The sequence below is a fragment of the Camelus bactrianus genome, chromosome 15 (genome assembly GCF_048773025.1).
Source record: "Camelus bactrianus isolate YW-2024 breed Bactrian camel chromosome 15, ASM4877302v1, whole genome shotgun sequence".
NCBI classification, from domain to species: Eukaryota; Metazoa; Chordata; class Mammalia; order Artiodactyla; family Camelidae; genus Camelus; species Camelus bactrianus.
Window position 1 is genome coordinate 61471595 of NC_133553.1, and position 22254 is coordinate 61493848.

The 22254-nt window shown below is 42.2% G+C and overlaps 1 protein-coding gene across 2 annotated transcripts in view; it reads left to right on the top strand.

Annotated features, from left to right (window-relative positions):
• The window catches only part of MEIS1 (Meis homeobox 1), a 131791-nt gene that overhangs the window by 85741 nt on the left and 23796 nt on the right, over positions 1-22254 (top strand). For both annotated transcript variants that reach the window (XM_045523213.2, XM_010963770.3), the window contains exon 9: positions 21532-21608. In XM_045523213.2, the coding sequence (XP_045379169.2) occupies positions 21532-21608 (77 nt within the window). The remainder of the gene's footprint in view (positions 1-21531; positions 21609-22254) is intronic.

Below are 22254 nucleotides of genomic sequence, written 5' to 3' on the forward strand. Positions count from 1 at the left end.
GAGAGCTTCTGATAGATCAAGGACTCTGCAGATATCCAGACTTTTTCTTTGTGGGACTTACTGACGGTGCACTTGGGCTCGGATGGGTGAAAGGTAGTTCTGAAGGTGGAGTGAGACAGAGTCTTGCCCTTCACCGCCGTCTAGCTTCAGTGCTCAATACACAGCAGTGGAAGTTATCATGGGGACAGGGCAGCGTGTGCAGTGTTTGTACTAGTCCCAAGTTCCCACTCCGGCCCCCAGGATCGGGGAGCCTCTGTCAGTACGGAGGTCACAGACTCACTCAGTACAGAAGCAATACATAGATCTGAGGGAGAAATGCTTTCGTCCCTAGCACTACTTGCCAACTTCAGTCTGCTCCAGGAAATCCTTTTGTGTTTCCGCTGCCTGGTGTCTTCGGTCTGCCATGGGCACTCACAAATTTCACAGCATCCTGGAGGATGAATTTGTTTTAAAAAGTGAGCATCTGAAAAGCATTCTCTCTCTAGTTGGGCTGAGATCTAAGGAATTATTATAAATAGCACATACCTATTCATCACTGCTTAGCGGGTAAATTCACTCACTCATTAGAGTTCACATTGCTGGATGTAGTTTCTTGAAATTAGGTCATTTATTTTGGTCTAAGTCACTGAGGATCAAAGGTCATGAGGAATCCAAAAGCCATTAGTCAGGGTTCTTTTCTGGACCCCTCAGATGTCATTGTGCGAGTCACCCATGGCAGCCCGGGCCTGGCCTGCTGTCAGAGAGCTGGCAGGGTGCCTACTTTATTTCCAGTTTGCATAGATAAAAAGCAGAGCAGCTACTCTCGGAATCACTATAAAAATAAGCTTACATAAAATCTCCATTTGAAATACAGTATGTGTGTGCCCCTGCGTGCTCCCTCCTAGGGGAGCCACGGGCCCTAGAAATCAAAATTAGGAAAGCGAGCCATACACTTAAGGGCCTCGTGGACCAGCCTTTGTTTGGGGGCCGGCATTTCTAATTCCTTGTGAATTTAGGGAAGACCAGATTTTCCCAAAGAATTGTAGCGACAAACCAAGTGCTTTCATTTGCTAATGTGAAAATAAAGTAAAGGCACCACCTGAACCGTGGTCAGAAATATATATTGCCATCCCCCTTTAATGACTTTGAGGTACACTTGGCAGTCGGGAGTTTACGCGTATCAGGAGCGATGGGTGAGAGATGCAGTCAAGTCTATTCGTTCACTTCCCCCGGTGAGCCCTGTGTGTCGCGGGCCCACACCTGCAAGTGGAAACACCGTCAGTTACCAAGACGGTAGGTGCCCTGGACTCACTCCCTGAAAGTGTTCATAGTGGCCCAGAAACTGTGAGCACACAGCAACATTCATCATCTCAGTGTTCAAGAGAGTGACTGAATAAATGGTGGGGTGAATTTCCAGGGAAAAAAGTCCAAATATGCATGCATGAAACAGTGACTGTTGGAATTTTGAAAAATCCAGCTATAAGCAAGTGTCCTATTTGATTTTAAGAGATTAGTAATTATTAAGTACTTAGTCTGCATGTGATCCGACAAGGAGTCGTTGCACCCCCATTTTACAGATGGGACAGTTTACAGAAGGAAGTGGGCGAGGAAAGTCTGAAGACCTACCAGAGAACTTAGTGTGTAATAAAATAGAGACTGGGGAAAAAACATTCAGAGCCTTGATTTTTCAACCTGCTGGATCTCACTACTTCCAGACGTTGAGACTTAAAATTATGGTTTGTTTTTGCTCTTGAAACCCTCTCTGGCATACACAGAGACTAGACCTGGTGAGAGTTGGGGCAGAAGTCCACCTGACGGCATCAGAGCCACGCCTTTGCTACACTTCCTCAAGAGCGATCCGCGGGCTCTGTGGCACCATCCGAGAGCCGTGGGTTCCTGCTTGGGGGCCATGCTGTCCCTCAAGCTGTCCGTGGCCTTGACCCCTGCACTGCAGCAAGTAGGTGTAGGAGGGGTCCAGGGAGGGGAGTCTACCTGCAGTGGGATGAATGCTGGGCTCTCATCTAAGGATACCTAAAGCTGGTTGGTTTGTGCAGAGAGGAGGCTGGAATGTTTTCCATGACGGGATGAACTCACTCCACTATCTAGCAGGAAAAAGCAACTTTCCAACGTGCTTGTGATTATTTCCCCATCACAAGTGATGGCAAAACTTTAGGCTGCATCTACCCTTCTCTTGGAATAACAATATAAATTGGGGCATTAAAGTTTTTTCCAAGTGAGTTCAAGTGCATTTGAAGTGCCTCCTGTGCGCAAGGCACCAAGCACATCTCAGAGCTTTCTATGCTCTTTGAAAAGGGCATGAATGTAGTCGGTGGTGCTGTTTGCAGAACAAACCAGGGTGAGGAAGACAGTTAGGAGACAATTCAGGTGAGAGAGTTGTGGTTGTAAGAGCAGAAAGAAATGGATGGGTGGGAGACACATTGGAGGTAAACCTGGCACCTCGTACATAGGAACATTTGTAGCAGGTACGTGTCCCCCATACACTGCGCTGAGGGCCAGTGACGCGCCAGGGTGGGTCCCCCATGCAGTGTGTGTGCGGAGTTTCCAAATAATGATAAAATGCCATCAGTCTGTTTATAAGTATCACCATGCACTGGCAATTCTAAATAGTGTCAGGGCCAAAAATGTTCCTCCAGTGGGGGCAGGATGCCCCCACTCCGCCCCCACCTTGGGAGGCCATTGCTGAGTACTTTCATGCTCTGTCTCACTGAATTCCCACCAGGACTCTCTCAGGAAGGTCCTGCTAGTCTATTTTACCGTGAAGAAAACCAAGATGCGGAGAGATTAAACTTGCCCAAGGTCACACAGTAAGAAGCAGGGACTGGATTTGAACCCAAGCCCATCTGACTCTGATGCCTGTGTTCATAACCACTCCCCTGCACCTGCGGTTCCCTCGCCTGGAACCTCCATGACCCCTTCTCCACTTCACACTTTTTTCTGCATCCTTGACATCTCATCTGTCACCGCTTGGGGAAGTTGTTCCCCAGGAGAGAGGAAATGGCCCCTCGCTCCAGACCAATAGTACCTTGATGGCCATCTGATGAGAGTCCTTATCATGGTGACTGTTTATTTACAAGCTGCCTAGCTCCTAAATAAGATGACAAGCTTTCATCTCTAGCTTTTCAGAACCATGATATCGATGCTTGATGATATTCATTGACCAAATGAATGAGCAAAGTTTCAGGACAGAGGTGACCAGACCCTGAGACTTTTATAAAAGTAAAAAGACTGGAAAAGGTCCTGGTATAGAGATCCAGAGATCCTCAGTGACCTTGGAAAGACCTGTTTCAGGCCTCTGGAGGAGAAAGAAGTTGTATTCTGGGGCATACGGCTGACACTGCTGTAAAGGCAGTAGAGGTAGGCCCTTTTGCAATGGCTCGAGGAAATATACCAAGAGCCACAATTTGGGCAGGAGCTTGAGGAAGTGGCGAAAAGAAGGAAAGGTTTCTCTTTTCTTTTTTAATGCTTAGGAGAAGGAAGATTTGCATGTTTACATGTAGAATCATGAGCTACTATTTGTTAGTGCACAGCCTGATCATTGACTCAGGCAATTGAGAAGGAACCTTTGAAGGGAAACGCAGGAAGGGACTGATGAATGGAGCCAGGATCAAGCACCCGTGGGCAGTGGAGGGGTTGAGTGTGGAGAGTGCTGGGATGGCATCTCACAGCTAGCGCTTGGCTGTAAGTGAGAACCAGGAGAGAAAGATGAAGGCATAGAGACTGAGAAGTAGACAAGACGGGGGTCTTGGGTGCTAGTCTCCTCCCAGACCTCTTAGCAGAACAGGAGGCAAAACACCTGCTAAGTGTCCAAGGAGTAGGCTTGGGAGCTGGAGGAGAATGGAAGTCATCTGGGGACAAAAAATTGCTGTTGGGAACACAGTAGACAGACAAAAAAAAAAAAAAAGAGTAAAAGAAAAAGAAAAAAAAGAACTTCACAGTACAGTTTAGGACACGTGTAGAAATAGCAGTAGACACTGTGACTACAGCCACAATGACTGGCTAGACTTTTAACAGGTACATTTCATAATCAACCTGCTTTTCATGTGTGAAAATTAGGGCAAAATAATACATTTTTAGTGGTTTTCCACAGGAAAAATAATTGCATTTTTCTATTCCTTAAAAATTAGTATCGTGGGGAAAATCCATTGGGCTGCAGTCTGAACTACTTAAGTTCTTACTGCCACGTATAGGTTGGTGAACTTGAGATTGCATTAAAGGTTTTATCTCAGTTTTGGAGGAAGTTATCATGCAATTACTGTACATTATCTCTCCGGGCTGGTTGAATGAGAAGTTTGCAAACTTGTTATTGATAACCTTTGAACGTGAGTTCAACAAAAGCCATGCAAATGCAGCTGTCTGCTAAGATAAAATTTTTTTCTTACCATGATATGAGAAAAGGGGGATTTTTAATTCGACGACAACAAATCAACACGGTATTTTTAAAATACTTGAGCAACTGTAAAGGTGAACAAGTAAAACGATCTCAGGTGTGCTTGTTAAATCGTTCCTCTGCCAGAGACCTCGTTTTTAATAGTGGGAGGGGTGGGGGCTGGCTTGAACAGATTCCTTGAGGTTCCCGAGTTGAAGTTGAAGTGATCTTGACGCCGCTTCAGAAAAGTCTGCTATTGTCATTGTGGATTGATGGTAAATGATATACACCTGGCTTCGTGAAGTAGAAGGGCACCCCGCATATAATGAATGGCTCATTGTCACATATAAAGAGCAGTTGGCTCAGAATGATTGGCGAGCCACGGATGACTCATGTGGAGTGTTGCTGTTTAAATGGAAAGGACTCTTGGCAGGCAGACATACTAAAAGGAAGATGGATAGATGGATGGATGGATGGATGGGTGGATGGATGGAAGGATGGGCGGGTGGATGGGTGGATGGGTGGGTGGGTGGGTGGATGGATGGGAGGATGGGCGGGTGGATGGATGGATGGATGGATAGCTCATTGGTCTTTCAAACATGTTTTAGAAAAAGAAGTAAAAATAAGTCCACTATTCAGTACTGCAAGGCAATGTCATGACAATGTTGGAAAGCCAGCTCCCAGTAGCTGGTTTACTGCGGGCATTTCTGCCCTCGTCTCTGGGGTTACCAGAGCGCCATGTGCACAGTTACACAATGCAGAAAGGCGTGGGTCATTTCTAGGACAGATAATTGAACATTAATACTCGCTGACATTGTCGAAGGAATGATATGTCAACCTGACAGGGCCTATGTGCTTACATTTGCTAATTTGGCTGCCGACGAAGCCTCTGTGTGTCAGGATCAGACCCCAGGCCTGACTGCAGCAGGGCCAAGGATGACGCAACCATTAATCACCAGCTGCCATCTTGGGCCAAGAGAGTGTCAGTAAAATCATTCCATATCTTGTGTGTGTGTGTGTGTGTGTGTGTGTGTGTGTGTGTATGTGGCTGGCAGGTTGCATCTGTTGTGTTCTAGAGTTTTGAGGTATGGCTCTTAGTGGAAAACATCACTTCAGACCTTCAGTTAGTGTCATCTCATCAGAATTTTTAGTGGGCCAAATGTCTCTTTCCTTCCTTCCTGCTTTCCCTCCTTCCTTCCTTCCTTCCCTGAAACTAGCTAGACGTTCTGAATAAATGGGCAAGGTTTAGTGGCTGGCGGGGATGCTCTGAGATGGCGTGTCTTTTGTTCCCATGGGAATTGATTTCCATGACTTCTTGGTTTCCTGATTCACCGTAGATCTTCAGTCTAATGAAGAAATCAGACAAGAATTAAACTGAAGTTACTGACTGTGATTTATTTTTCTGATTCTCAACAAAATCTCAAACCCTGTGGGCAAATTTCTGAACAGAGGGAAAGAGGTTTATGCAATTATTTTCTTACCCCTGAAATCACATGAACAGCCCTTTCCTGCCTCACTTAGTATAGATCTGTAGTGAGTTAATCCCATTGCTCCAGTCATTCCACAGCGGACACCTCACTGCCCTTGTAACCATTCAGAGAAAAGAAACACGGAGCTAATCGCAAGACCTCTGGCACTCACCCCCATTGTGCCCTCTTTAAATCGGGGTACTCTGGGGGCGGTGTCTAGTGGTGGCTACTCTGTGTAGGTTTTCACTGCACGAAATGGTATAAAATAGGGCTCCTGAGAGCAGCCATTATCACATACTGGTTAACATCACAGATTTTTTAAATCCCAGCTGCACTGGAGCCATGAAAAAAAAGCTTTCATCTGTAAAATCTAGTTTCCCTTTGTTATTAAAATAAATGAAGCCATTAAACAAAATATATGCATATAATAGTCGAGTTCATCATGTGGCATCATCGAAATGATAGAATTTTGCGTTTTTAAAAATCAGGGCTGCCATTTTAGAAGGTTTGCCATAAGGTGCAGGTCCCAATACGCTAGAGGTTTCTGAAACTTCATGCCTTATTACATACATTTTTCTCTTTAGTTTGCTTATTTATATATTTATTTGGACCTCCTTAGATGAAAAGTAGAATTCTGTTTAAGAAGGGTTAGAAAAAATATGGCAGCATTCCGCCCTCCAAAATCCTGTGACCAAATGAATTAATTAATTATCGATGAGCTCAGAATGTGAATGTGTTGGAATTGAAATACTTTCCAGAGACTTTATTTCCAAAGGTTTGTTTTTAATTACAGTGGCATTTGGTTGGCATGTAAGGGCGAGTTCTCACTCTTGGTCTATCCGAGCTGGCTTCCAGGCCAAAAGATTCTCTGCTCCCTTTTCTCGAGAGCACACTTTTCTGCCAAATGTGGCGCCCCTGCCCTGCCAAGGAAGGTGGGCGAGCTGCCACTTCTGAGTCCCAGCCACCAAAAGACAAAGGCTTTCTACATCCTCAAGTCCCAGGAATCAGGATGAGCCTCACACCTTGATGGTTCCGAATTATTGATTTTTTTCCCCCATAGACTTTAAAATATGGAATATTTTCTCGGGGCCTCGGTCTATCCCCGAGGGTGATTTAGGCACTTACAGGAGTGTGTGAACCCTTGCAGGCCACCAGAGGCTCATTTAAGTGTCCTTCCTCATCTGTCTGAGCTCTGAGCACGTCGCCTCTCACAACTTGCTTTTTTAGTGTTGTCTCTTTTACTCTCTTTTAGTCCGAACATAGTAATTATTTATCTACTTCTGGAAAGCGCAGATAAATTCAAGATGGTGGGTGGGGTTGTAGCTGAGTATAAAACATCTGCTAGGGAAAACGTAACCTCCTTTGCCCTTGGCGGGGCCAGCTCTCTGATTTGTGGAGAATGCATATGGGCACCACATAACTGTGTGGATGGAAAATGCAGGGCTTCTAAAAAAAAATTATGAAGACTTTCAAGATGGCAACATCAGCCAATGAAACCAGATGTGGGGCCCTTCTGTGTGGGGCCCCCTGTGTGACTGCCTTTGAAGGTGACCTTGACCTTGTCTTTAGATATCCTGGAAGTGATTGTCCATATAAAGGGAATTAATTGCAAGAAAACACTGAAACCTAATTTAAACACTAGAAAAAAAATTATAAGAATTACTTAGTCAGATCTTCCCTACAAATTGAGGGGGGTGAAAAATGTATATAGTATGTTAACTTAGATTGGCCCAACCTTGTGAGTCATCTCGGATTCAGCCACTATTTACTAAGCTCTACCTCCAGGCCAGACACTCCGCCAAGCAATGTGATGTGTGTTGTCTTGCGTGGCTCCCCCCCCGTTTTGCCATCCTCACTGCCACTGATGGAAAGTGAGGCTCCGAACATTGAAGGGCTTTGATCAAGGTCAGACAGGCAGTCTGGGTTCCGGGACGTGAGCTTCAGGTCTCCAATCTAGTCGGGACCCCGGCCTGTACCTCTTGGAACCAGTAACTCTTAAAATGGTTTCCTTTAGATTTGCCTTTTGTCGATGTGTCGCCACATCACTGAAGCAGAAATGGACTTAATGACCAACTGCCCTGGCCTGCACAGTTTGAAGACTCTCCACGTAGACCTAAGCTCTCCTAGGAGGTGACTTAGGAGGGGGCACAGTTAGGTTCCTTGTATATGTTATTAGCAACCTCATGACATGGCAAAGTGAGACTTGCATTAAATAAAACTATATCTAGTTATTTCAAAGAAAACCAACTACCCAGTTGTTCGGTGAGAATAGCTCTTTCCCAGAGCCTGTTTAGGAAGGGCCAAATGCCACTAATTAAGGCTTTTTCGCTTTAGATTACTTACAGAAGTTAGATTACTTATGAAAGTTTTCTTAGAAATGATGACAGACAACTTGAAAGATGTTCGGCTTTACGTGGTTTTAGTCTGAGTTTTTGGTTTCACCCTTCGTGTAGAGCGCAGTGCACATTCACGCAGTAAAACAGGCTGGGGCCGCAAACTCACCGCGGCTTTCTGAAAGATGTGGCTACAGCTCTCTATTTCATCATTAAGCGGTACACCTTGAGCTTCTGGAGAGCCAGAAAGGAACCAGATTGAGAAGTAGGAGGCCTGGGCTCCAGGCCTCAGAGCCACATATCCTGCCATGTGTCAGCTCGGAGTTATGCTTTTTCTCCTATAGAATTAAGACAGTGTTCTCTGTCCTTCCAACCTGGCCAAGTAATTGTTAGGCTCAACTTCGGTAGAATATACTAAAAGCTCTTTGAATAAAAGAGATATAAAAGATCACCCAAACTCAAAGTCTTAACAACAACAACAAAAGCCCCCAATTGGCCTTCAAGTTAAATTTTTTTTTTTTGAAGATTAGATTCCATTATAGGTTATTACAAGATAGTGGGTATAATTCCCCGTGCTGTACAGTAAACCCTTGTTGCTTATCTATTTTATGTACAGTAGTTTGTATCTGTTAGTCCCATACTCCTAATTTGTCCCCCCACCTTTGGTAACCATAGATTTGTTTTCTGTGAGTGTGAGTTTGGTTCTGTTTGGTACATAGATTCATGTGTATTATGTTTTAGATTCCATATGTAAGTGATGTATAGTATTTGTCATTCTCTGTCTGACTTATTTCACTAAGCATAATACTTTCTAGGTCCATCTATGTTACTGCAAATGGCCAAATTTCATTCTTTTTATGGCTGAGTGGTATTTCATTGTACATTGTATGTATATATATTAAGCCAACGTATATGTATTAAGCAAATCGTCTGTTGATGGGTACTTGGGTTGCTTCAATGTCTTGGCAATTGTACATAGCGCTGCTTTGAACACTGGGGTGCCTGTATCTTTTTGAATTAGAGTTCTTGTTTTTTTCCTGCTATGTACCCAGGAGCGGGATGTCTGGATCATATGGTAGCTCTGGTTTTAGTTTTGTAAGGAACCTCCATACGGTTTTCCATAGTGGCTGCACCAATTTACATTCCAAGTTAACTTTGATTGAATACCTTTATTTCTGCACCTTTATCTTGCCATCTTGTTGGTGACAGGTCCTGCTCTTTCTCTCACTCATCTAAGATATCCCATGAACATCTGTGAGATCTGTGGCAACGCCACAGAAGCAAATCCACAGCCCTGTGAGCCCGTCCCTGTCCAGTTAGGTCGGACAGCTGAGAAAGCATAATTTGGGAAACAAATACCGGGGATCGGCCCAAATTTTGACTAAGACTCTTCCCTCTTCTATAATCCACCCTGGAGACAGACAGTGAATTCACATCAATAAATGCTTTAGGGAGTTAGAAAGGGTTTGCTTAAGAAGGTTCATAAAGATAAAGGTAATCTCATTACTAAGACAATTTGAAGTTTTTAGTTTTTTTTTTTCTTAAAGGGAAATTCTCTTTAGTTTGATTGCAAGATAAGGGTTTTGTAGTTAACCAAGATAAAATGTAGTGCTGAATAAGCTTTTAAATTAAAAATTGAAGTGTATGTTACAGAGAATGGAGGTAATTAAATAGCTCAGACTACAGTGGGTAAAGGGAGAAGAGTTTTCATGAAAATTAGCTACGTAAAGGTAAATTACATTTGAATCTCAACTTCAGATCTGGGTGCTCTGCTGTTGGCATAGGTTGAATTGATAATGCCTGTGTGTTAAAGGATTCTGGTTGTTTCTCTGCCTCTCTCACAGCTTATAAAAATGCAAGCAGACCCACCTAATGAATATTAATAGGAATGATGTGTAGATAACACACAAACCCCCTGGATCTGCGGACTTTGGACGGGGTAGTCAGAAAGGATTTCTGTGGCTTTATTTAATACCAAATTTACATACTTTTAAAGAATAAACATCATCTTAATATTTTAATATCAATATTCCAAAGTGGGGATTTTAGTGAAATTAAAAAGCTTAATTTTCCTTCCCTGAACATTAGAGTCACCAAGGTCTGCATTTTAAGAGACAGGAAACTGTTAGCTAAAAAAGAAATTAACTTAATCCCCCTTCATTAAGTTCTAGTCTTTTTTTTGTTGTTGTTACTTAGAGACAAGTAATAATTATATCCGCAGCGATGCAAAGCGTGTTTTACACTTCTGTTACACAAAAGAACTGCAGTTGTTAAGGTGACAGCAAAATAAGATGAGAACATTGATAAATACTGATACATTTCTTTTCCTGAAATCTTCTCTGACTCTTGAAAGTAAATTTCGCTCAGGTGTCTGAGCAGCATTTTAATTCATTAACAGCAAAAATCTACACGGGATCTTACAAAATGTCAATCAACTAGCGAAACAGTATTTTCCCAGCTAAGGTTATAAACACGACAGCTAAAGTGGGTGGAAAGAGATCTCAAATGACTGTACATCCCAGTTCTTTTTGGATGCATAAAAGGTGGGCATTTTGTTTGCAAGTTGGGTTTTGTTTTGTGTGGTTTTTTTTTTTTTTTTTTTTTTGGATGGAACTTTTAACACGTACCCAGGAAATCTCAGCGGTATCTATTATTTAAAGCATGTGCTTTCTCTCTCTTCGGCGTTGTGAAAAGACTTTTTAGATTTTAGCTTTACAAAAGGGGGAAATCATTAAAATGTAGTTTGTATCATTTCGTTCCGTTATTTGTCATCTTTATGGCTGCTCTGTAGCTTCCACGGCACCTTTAATGGTAAGCTTGGTCAGGAGAGGTGAACGGGAATGTGCACAGACTTGGCTGCGGGTGCGCACTGACAGTGCCTGCTAGCTGGGCTTCAATCCACGTCCCCGTAGATTTTAATGTCCCCACAGACTGCTGGCAGCCTGCTTCCAGCTGTGGCAGGCATGATGCAGTGAATTGCTTTTGAATGTTCTTTACTCAAATAGGCAGTAATTACAAGCTTAAAGAGGTTTAGTGGTCCAGTAAACTACATAATCACCCCTGAATTAGCCCGGGCTCATCAGTCGCAGTCCAGCAAGCTCGAGTCTGCTGTTTATATGCAGCCTTGATCACATAGCAACCTGATCAGCAGGTGTGGAACAGCCAGAGTCCCCCATAAACACAACTGTCTACTGGGGACAATGATCTCTAATGAGATGAGGCTACACCATCACTGTAATTTAAGTGGGAAAATTAGCACTGGAGAACGAGTACCAGTTCCAGGGGTCTTTAGTCATGTGGGGAGCCGTACGAATTCTCCATCTCTCGCGCCCTGGCTCTCGCTTTCTGTCTCTCAGAACATCTTCACCAAGTTTACTTGTTTTTGCTTCTAACTTAAAGATACTTGGTTCTCTCTACAAGGATGCATAAAAGATGCGCATTTTGTTTTCAAGTTGGTATTTTTGTTGTTGTTGTTTTTTTGGATGGATTTTTCCTCAATATTTAATGCTGGACAGGGCGTCTCTAAAGGCAATAATGATTGCTGTCGACAGACTCGTTCCAAATGGTATCGTATTTCACCTTCCTTGTCTTTCCTCTTCATGGTTTCAAAACCCTTTCACTTTGATGTTTAAAGTGGAGAAGTGTTCTTCGGGTTGGGGCTGGGTCTCGTTTTAGCTGGCGGGCTCTCTGTAATAGCGGAGATGAGCTGTGCTATCCTTTGGAAAAGATCTTTATTGGAGTTTATTGTATGAACTGGTCATGAACTTTCTTTTCAGAAAAGTGGTCCAGGATGGTGTGCTGTTGTTGTGTTTTATTTGTGACAGTGAAATTCTCGGGGAAGAGACTGTTATGTGGAAACAGCTTTCTCTCTTCTTTATTCCGTCCTGTGCTGTAAGAAGAACTTGAACTTTATTACCCTGCAGTTGAGCAGTGGGAAGGGAACTTTTGCAACCAATAAACCCAGCGAGCACATAGCATGGATTTTGGAGAAACTTCAGGGAAAATTATACACGCTAAGAAAGACAAACAGAATAACACAGGAATGAGGTTTCTCACGGTCCAAATCCCAGCTTCATCCTATTTGCAAGTGACTTAGGGGACTCTGTGCCTCAGTTTCCTCATCTGTAACCTCAGGGTGAAAGCACTGACCTCGTAGACTTGCTGTAAGGATTAAACGAGTGAATACGTGTAAAGCACTGAGAACATTGCCTGGCGCATTATAAAAATGTCAGTTAAGTAAAGTCAATAAAATCTGTACTGTTTGGGAGATTTGTGGAACTGAATGAGAAAGATGAAGAGTTGCTGAAATGGGGCTGCTGGTTTTCTAACGCATATCTGAAGTCATCTACTTGGAAAGACTAGTTGAGGCATTTGGGGTGTCCCCGACTTCGATAGTGCTCCTTCATTCATACAACAAATATTTCCTGGGCCCAGCACTGGGCTAGCTGCATTGTAAGTGGCAGTAGCATTCCTGTGTTTTTATTAGTATTCTGCTAAAATGAAATGGTTCCAAATGTAATTTAATTCATATTTGATTAAGAATCACATATGAAATGAAAGTAATTGGTAGAAATACACAACAATTAATTTCAAAGCAGACAATTTAAGGCATATTGTAATGTGGTTGGATGGAATAGCAGGCATTTGTTTCTGTGACCCTTAAAGAAATCTTGTACATAACCTTCCATCATTCTAGTATTTATAAGCAGCACTAGAAGAACTAATAGAGTGACAGATGTATTAGTTTCCATTGAGTTTTGTATGTTGCAGCAACATTTCCTATTGCTTCCATTAGCAGAACTGAGCTGTAGGCACACACACATTAAGATAATGGCTTCTTCATAAAATGAGTAGTAATCATCGTCTATATATTCATGATTAACTCATCAGGAATGAGTGGGACTGCTCCACCCATCATTTAGAAAACAAAATAGTTTGGATGTGAATTTTCGCAACTTGTGTGTTATCACTGAGTTTCAAACCCCAGCTCTATTCCTTACAAGCTGTGTGATCTCAAGAAAGTTGTTTGTCCTTTCTGTGCTCAAGTGTCTTCATCTATAAAATGGGTATAATAGTTGTGCCGACTTCAGAAAGTATTTGTGAGGAGTTAAATGAGTTAGTGCATGTGAAGTACTGGGAACAATGCCTGGTACATCCTCAGTTGTTAATACATGTTGCCATTACTACGTCTGCCACTCTCATCAGTGTTACTCAGCTACTATTAATCAGGTCCCTTTGGAGGATGCTGGAGGGAGAATGTGGGGAAAGGTTCTGGTGAACTGACTTTCACCCTGCAGCTCCATCCCCACCCTTAATCGTTGCCTGCAGGGCAGAAGCAGTGGGGATGCTAGTTGTGGGGGGTGGGGGAGGGGCGGGTAGGAAAGTGGCAACCCTCCTGGGATCCAGGCTATTAAAACAGCAGAGAAACATTCAGTCACCACTCACCACGATGAATAACTTTGTTCATGTTCCATGATAATGTGTTTTTGGTTTTTAAATGTTTAGTTTAAAAAAGGGATGGGAGAAATTGGAAAGAGACATCACTGAAGGAGCAGCCAAGTGGAGAAACTCCGGGGAGGACGGATCTGGCTCCAGAACGACGTGGCTGTGAGCCTCGTGCATGTGTTTGACCTCGCCAAGCCTCAGTTTCCTCATCTGTAAAGTGGGGCTGAGCATCGTCCCCTACTCACGAGGTCACCAAGAGCACATGCGATGATGCATGTGATAAATTTGTCCTACTGACAAACAGAAAGAGTTCATGGGGGGAGGTAGAGCTCACATGGTAAAGCACAAGCTTAGCATGCACGAGGTCCTGGGTTCAATCCCCAGTACCCCTCCTAAGCATAAATAAATAAACCCAATTACCCCCTCCCCCAAAAAACCAACAACAGAGTAAGTTCAAAGACCTATTAGTATTTTTTTTAACCATTTCTTTCTTTTTTTCCCCATTTTTTTTCTTGTTGTTGAAGTATAGTCAGTTTACAATGTTGGGTTAATTTCTGGTGTACAGCATAATGTATCAGTCATTCACAGACATACATATATTCCTTCTGACACTCTTTTTCATTATAGATGACTACCAGATAGTGAATATTATTTTAAATGATTCAAAGAGGACACAAAAGTGAAGCATGTGTTTTCTCCTCTGTTCGCCCTCCGCCCCCTTCCCCCTACTCCCCCCTCCCTGTTTTCCTTATTGGCCTTTTTGTGTTTCCTTTTATAGCCATCGTTTTCTACAAAGAGAATCAATATTCAGGGAGTTCATTAATAATCATAACTGTTCAAAATAATTTTAGCACTCTTCATGAATTTTAATACTTTTAGGAGGAGGATATAAGTAATTGCTAATTTAGAGACCAAATTTTATGTCTTTAATGCATATATTTAAAAATACTCCGGGAACATATCTATAGTTAATGAAGAATAGATCTAAACATCATTATTATAACAGAAATGCAAGTAACTTTTTAAAAAAATCCCTAATCCAAAGGACTGTGAAATCCCTTACTATAAGGATCTGATTTTCCTATTGTTTTCATTTTTATATTGAATTGATATTTAAAAGAAATTAAAAGATCAGATAGGTGGGACAGGCAAGGCTTTGTAATCTTAGCCTCTTATAAGTGACTATAAAACAATGTTTTCACTGCTGTGTATGTATAGTCTCATTAATGCAAAAGTAAAGATTGTTATGAAATATTCCTTCCACACTTGTTGTTTTCATGTGATAAGATTAAGTTTAGATAGTCCTACCTGGCCCTCCTGTTTGCACACCTCTACTAGCAACTTCTTATAACTACTGCTGGGTAGACAAGAAATCGGAGGGCTCATCTGGACAATGGCTTGATCAGGCTTCGGAAAAAACAAGTTCTGACCAATCAGTGGAGCACCGTGAATCTGAGCAGCTAGACACTGTAGGAGCGTCGGTGGAGAATTAAAGAAAGCAGGTTGAAATCCTGCGACTTCCATGATGATGCTCCAAACATCTGTGGCTTCTTAGCCAGGACGGGCACCATGGCTCTTCTTTTTTGATTCCTGCATGTGTGGGGATGCAGGACTCAACTGCTATGCATTCAGGCTCCGTTCTTCCACTGCACGGTGCACCGCTTTTGTAATGCAAATGGCAGGCACAAAGTGTCTCTTTGATAATGTGCAGTCAGAAGACAAAAAAGCATTCACTGAAACAGTAAAACTAATTCATAAAGCTGAAAGACAATAGGAGAGCATTATGGATTTTTTTTAAAGGAAAAAAGTATCCTAGATCAATGTAATTGTCACAATGTAAGCTATTCAGAGTCAATGCATAAGGGGGCAATGGCTGCAAGTTTATTTAAAGTGGAAGAAGTTTTTATGGGAAAAAAAAAAAAACCAAAACGACGTTAAACAAATGTAAATATATTTGGTTAACAAACTTCTGCTTCTGCTCTTAGAGGTCACATACATGGCTGGTTATTTTAGTTTTGATCCACAATATTCCGTTAGTGACAAAAACTCAGTAGAAGTTTTAAAAGAACACAGAGATCTAATGGTTAAGAGCCATGTGGTAGATTTTTTTTTTCTTCTTTAAAGGGAGTATCTTTCCATCACATGCTAGAGTTTAGCTCAAGGTCAACTTATATTAATGCATTAAACTTAGCTGTGGAGGAGGCAAAGGGCTGGAGGAAAAAGGATAAAAGAAGTTCCGAAATTGTTCTTCCAACATATCCAGCCAGGCAACAGAACATCGCCTTGATAAGGGTTATATTGGACAGTTGCCATAATTCCTCCTGTTAGATCAGCTCCCCTGGTACCTATTCCCATACCTTTTAAAGGATAGCATGTAACATTTTGCTTGAAAATTGCTTCCACCTCTATTGCTTTGTTATAGCTGTTTTGCAGTTTCGGTAGAGAGGCAGTTCTGTGTCACAAGAAATTACTAATCTGAGGCTTGAGAAGGGGCAGGGTAGCCTTCCATTATCTCACCAGCGAGCTCTGTACAGGATTATTTTCAAATTTTCTGCTGCCATTACAATGTGCTGTTCCAGTGGGTAAGGCAGTGAGGGAGGGAACGTTATTGAAACTTGGTTACCAGGGTAGATAAGATAAAGTTCATCACTGTCTTGGCATCCACATTTGCAGCCAGGGGTGGAAAATTTGATGAAAGGCGTACATTTGGTCAAGGATATTGTTAAGATAGAAGGCTGGACAGTTTCCATCTGTGTGTGCTGAAGGGTTTCTCTTTTCCCATTAATGCTCGTCAGAAGGAGTCGGCCCGATTGTTTAAAGGCATAAGTTTTCTTGCAAGGTATTGTAAACTTGGAAATACCAGAGAACCAACCCCAGAACCACCCCCGACCCTGCCATCCCAGTCTCAAGACGTAAAATTGGAATCGCGCAGAGATAACGTTCTTTAGAAAGTTGTCATTTTCTTTCTGTCACTTCCTATCCTCTGCGGCTGGCAAAATGACAGTTCAGACTTAATTTTTACGTAAGCTATTTTTAGAGTTTTTTTCAGACAGCCTCTCACCGCGTCTGTGACCCAGGACACAGGCTCTAGGGATCGTTTTACCTTTGATGGGGTTATTAAACAGTCACTGTTCTACTAGGTCATTATTAAAAGTCACAGAAACGCGGGAAGAGTGGCGAGCAGTGTCTATTTCAGCAAGAGACTCACACTGGAAAGAAGTCAGGGTGTTGGCAGCTGAAATCAGGATGCTCATTTTGTGAGTCTTTCCCGGTACCTTGGGTGCCACTGCCCACAAGCCACCTGCTTCCCCCGGAGGCCAGCAGCTCTTCTCTTCCCAGCGAAGCCAGCCTAATGCATGTGTGCAGGTTCAGTGTTGGAAGGGAGGGTCAGCTTTACCCAGACATAATCACTGTTTTATGGCTTTCACTCATTCCTGAGGTGTTAATGCAGATCAAATGGGAAACACTCCAGAAAGAACCCTGGCAGCTACCGCACGGCCTCACTCTCCGGTCTCCATCGTTAATTCTTACTGTGAGATCTAAAGGTAATTTTGTTTGCCCTCTTAATGCGTTGCAGTCGTCCCAGTGGCCCTTGCATATCCTTTCTCAAATTCCCATCTTGATCAATTGTTTGCAAATAATTAAGCTTTTAAGAGATAATGGCAGGAGGCTAATGTACACAACAAAGGCGAGGTCTCCTGTCACTGTCTATTGGACTGTGGTCAAATTTGCTTTGATATCCCAAAGTGATTAGGTTGATTGGTGTATCCGGCAAGTGCAACCCCTCTTTCCCTTCACAAGAACCTACTGATCTTTCTTAAACCAGTGTCCTTTGCCGTTAGGAAGCCATAGTAGCCAAGGTGTTGGGGAAACTGACAAGGGGGACCTAGCCCCATCGTTGCAATGGTTTGAATACCATTTTCTTCCTAAAATGACACTTTTCTTTCTCCCTTTTGTAAAATGACATCTACCTTTGCCCTTCTCTTGGCCTCCTCAGCCCTTTGGGCGGAAGGCAACCTCGGCTTTGAATGTTTTTACAGCAGCCTTGCCTATGGCATGTTGGGTTTTTGTCAGTTTTTTTTTAAAGTCTACAAAGGAATAACTCATACTGTCCACAAAAAGCTTATCTAGTAAAGATGCATAGGATTTAAGATAGTTAAACATATTGGATTTCAGTTAAAAAGCCCACTTCTTTGTGCACTTTTGGCTGACTAGGGATTAACTGCCTGAATTCATGGCTTTCATGTGATTCTGGCAATTACAGATTTTTTTTTCCCCAGGGAATTGAAAGTTTGCAGGACACCAGGGCTGAAAACAGTGAGAAAAAGAAAAATACCCAGTTGATCTACCGTAGACAAATGTTTAAGAATTTTGTTGATACCTTTATTGCCCCCCTTAACAGTGACCAGATTATTGTAACATTCAATTTCATCCAGGCTCATTCATTTCTGTTTAAAAGATATATATGTATATCCTGAACGACTGAAAATTGTTGAGTGGAGACAGAGTGCTGGGTCCCCATAGCTTGAGGCTGCCTGGCAATTATGCTGCATGAAATTAGACACAGTTTGTTCCAATTACTTAAAATCAGATCACATGAAAAGTGACAGAGGAAGAAAAAGGGGAGAACGTTCCCATTTTACAATATTTAAATTATGAAATCAGAAACCGCATGATGTAAAGGAACAACCGAAGCCTGCACTGAAAATTTGCAGTCCATACGATCACTCTTTGAAGCTGTGACGATTCAGGTAATTTTAATGATCCAAAGAGAATTTTCCCGACACCTCTTGCATAAAGAAAATGTGAATTCCATTTGCTTTGTAAGAATGGGTGTAAAACTTGCTCACAAGCAGGCATGCAAGAATACTCTTGAAAACACAGCACAAATAAATGACTGTGACAATTCTCGATTTTCAAAGTAACTAAAGGTAAATGGCATAAATATTCATTTTTATCTGGTTCTGGTCATCTTATTAAGACACAACTAACAAGACGGGGCAAAAGGTGTTGCCGCCCAGCTGCAGTGAAGAGGGACTGTTGACGTATTTATTAATTCTCTTGAAAATCACTCACAGGGATTTCCAGAGGACCCGCAAAACTGTAAGGCAATAACATTACAGAAGATGTTATAGATCATAAATGATCCATGTATAGATCACTGTACAATGTGTATAGCAAATAGTGCCAACTTCTAGATGCTAAAATGTGTACGTTTCAAATCAAGCTTTGATTCCATACGAATTGCTGGCCTTGGTCACCTCCAGATGATAAAATTGAGGAAAAATTGTCCATTGCTCAAAGTTTCCTAGTTGGTGAATGGCAGAATAATTTATACAGTCTAATAGGGTTGTATTTAACTATGTGCTATGCTTCAACTAGTGCAGACCTCGAACTATTATACATCGAACCTGAATTCAGTATTCAATTCAGAGGATAAGAGATTCATTCGGTTTGTGTCATGTGGCACACTGTTAGTCATGTTTTAAACCTTAGGGTGGTGGATTGCTTTTGGGTCAGTATCCAGTTGTGAGATGTTGCCTGTGGGGACTACAGTGTGGTGAGTAGGGTGATTGTCACCTGTGGTCTTAGCCTATTATGGAGGTGATGTACTTTTACCTGAAAAGAGTGGGTAGACATCACTTCTAGGAATGAAGTAAGGAAGGTAGTATTGTAGATGTCAAGTTGGATTATTTATACTTCCTGTGGGCTTTGAGAAAAGATTATTATATATTTTGATGTTGCATCTGAGTGGAGCATATCTGCGTATCATAGCAAATCATAGCCATTCCTTTGTTCCACAGATATTTACTGGTTTCCTTTATGTGCTGGTCTGGTCTTTGAGGATAGCGAATGAGAAAGGCTTGAACGTTAGAGATGCTAAATGAGTGAGAAGAGACACAGGACCAAGGAAACAAAAAGTCCGAACGAAGGCTTCAGAGAGTGATGCTCGCTCTAAGGGAAAAAGGGACAAAAACTGAAGAGAGTCATAAGGTGGGCTGGTGGAGAGTGGGGTGGGCATGGCTTGGAGTTTGAGCTGAGACCTGGAAGTGACATTGGAGCAGGATCCTGAGTGGTAGAGCCCAGCTGGATGTGTTGGAAAAACAGGAAGTGGCTGGACAGAGGGGTGGAGTGGGATGAAGATCAGAGGTCGCCGGCCGAGAGGTGGGCAGGGCTGGTGGGCGGCGGGTCTGGCAGGGCAAGGTGGAACAGTCTGGAGGCTTCAGTGGGGGTGCTCATGAATGGAGATTATGAAAGGCATTTGTCACATCCTTCGGTCATGGCGAGGCTTAGATGCTGGAAGGGAAGCAGGAAATATCCCTGAGTCGTGTTGCCGCTGACCCTCCCTTCCCTGGGCCAGTTTCCTCACCTGTAAAACAGCAGGGACAATAGGTTCCATTTATGTCCCTCAAAGGGATAGAATGGGGATTAATTACCATTCTGCCTGTAATACACTTGGAGCTCTTTAGAGAGAGGAACTATATTCCATGAAAGCAAAGCCTTATTCTAATTGTGTATTTATTGATTAAGTGACAATCAAGAGACAATGCTTATGGGGAAAATGGCTACATCTCTGCTCTCCACAAACGAATCCCAGGTGTATAGATACAGAACATATTTAAACCTACGTATTAAGAGTATTGAAGTGTCATTAACGAGCCTCCTTAGCATCTCATCAGACATTATTAATGAGATTAAACGCTATGTTAATTAACATTCAATAGACCAGAATTTAGTTTCCAGTGGCACAGAGAGTTAAATGGAGAGTTGGGGGTGCCCTTTCCCATTCATAAGAGAATAGAAGGTTGACCGTCAGAACAAGTTTTATCTTGGGAGAATTTACTGGGATGCAGTGTTTCAAAATAGCCAGTGGAAACCGTGTCCTGGGCTGCTCTCCCAGGCTTTAGAAATGTCTATTTCAAATTTAGATGTAGTTGACTATTAAACAGAAGATATCTGTGCCCAAACACAATAGTGTTTAGTAAAATTCTTAACATTCCTATAAGAAGCGATGGATTTTAGTAGAATTCTAAACATTCCTATAAGAAGGTATGGATTTCATTTTATTGTCTAATCCCATAATACATTTTTATCCACTCTAACTCCCAAGGAACATAGGTGGGCTTGTTCTTAGCAGGCAAAATGTGCTGGTCTTTGACCTTATATTGGCTTGTGTTCAGAATCCCAGTGTCTGTTGACATTCAGATAGGGAAACCAACTTTGGTAGAATTTCACTTGTTTGTGCTTTGCAGAAGAGCTAAAATGAATAGTGTTTTTTTTAAAAAAAAATAGACCCACTTTTAATTTTGATAGTTGCATCTGGCAATGTGGTATTTTGGAAGGAGAATTTGACGCTGACAAGGTGCTTAACTCCTGGGGACCTGAGCTGAGGCTCTTGGTCCAAATGGTTCAGCTTTAGAAATCAGTGGTTCTGTAAAAATATTACGTCTGGGTGGTACACTTTTATATGGCCAAGAGGGACTTGTTCTTATTTTAATCCTATAAAATACAGTGACGCTCATACTAAACTTTCCATGTTTGCAACAAATCAACCTGTTAAAGAATAAACTCAGTATCAAGGTTCTGCAAGTATCCTAACTAGCTATTTATACACTTCACTAATCTTCGTAATTGGCTTGTCTTTTATTGCCATTAATTAGATGATGTAGTATTCCATTAATAAGAGCGACACACCTCAGCATTTTTACCTTTAATTATAGACCTCAATAGACAAGTAGGGTATTGAAAAAATAACCTAAATGTTGCCTGATATACACATCTTTTTTTTTTTTTTAACAGAGCGTGTGTGTTTATTATCGAAACCCTTATACCTGGCGTTGTTGTACCTGACATGCGATGTGCACATCGTGTGTCCAAAGCGTACGTGCGTACACCTATCTTTTTTGTTCTCTTCCAGCACCCTTACCCTTCTGAAGAACAGAAAAAGCAGTTGGCACAAGACACGGGACTCACCATCCTTCAAGTGAACAACTGGTAAGTAATTTGGCTTTGGGTTGACCCGCAATCTGCTTCCTCGCTCCGGCAACGTGCCATAATGTTTTGCATAAAGAAGACACACCCGGTTTTCCCTGGTGGCTTGTTTTGATGGAAAGGTGAGAACGCACTGTTGAGTGGTAGTCCAGAGCGCTTGCTATTTTGGAAAAGAAAACACTGTCTGGCTGAATCAACTCACAAAATTCTAGGCATAGTGTAATTAAGTGTTTGATTGATATTCGCTGTGTGTAAATGTCTCTCTCTTTGTGGCTTTTTTCCCCCTTTGGGATAATCAATAGAAACACTGGTATCCTATTTTCTAAGAAACAAGTAACCAACCTATCTGCCAGGTTTTAAATTCACTGAAAAACTGAAAGTTCAGCTAGATTTTTGTGAGGGCGATGCTTTCCAGGACAGGCTCCCATTTCTTCTTATCTCCCTCTGGAAAAAAAAGAGAAATCATTTCTGTTTCTCCTTGGAAGCTCCTCAGAATCTGCTGTTTCTCAGGGCTGTGCAATACTGCTTCTAAACAAATGGGTGAATTCCTGATTTGGGGGGAAGCTGAGCTGATGGCCCAAGTACCAGGCAACAATATTCGGACTTAATGCACGGCGGCATGGCAACGAGGCTCTGAGGAAGTATGATT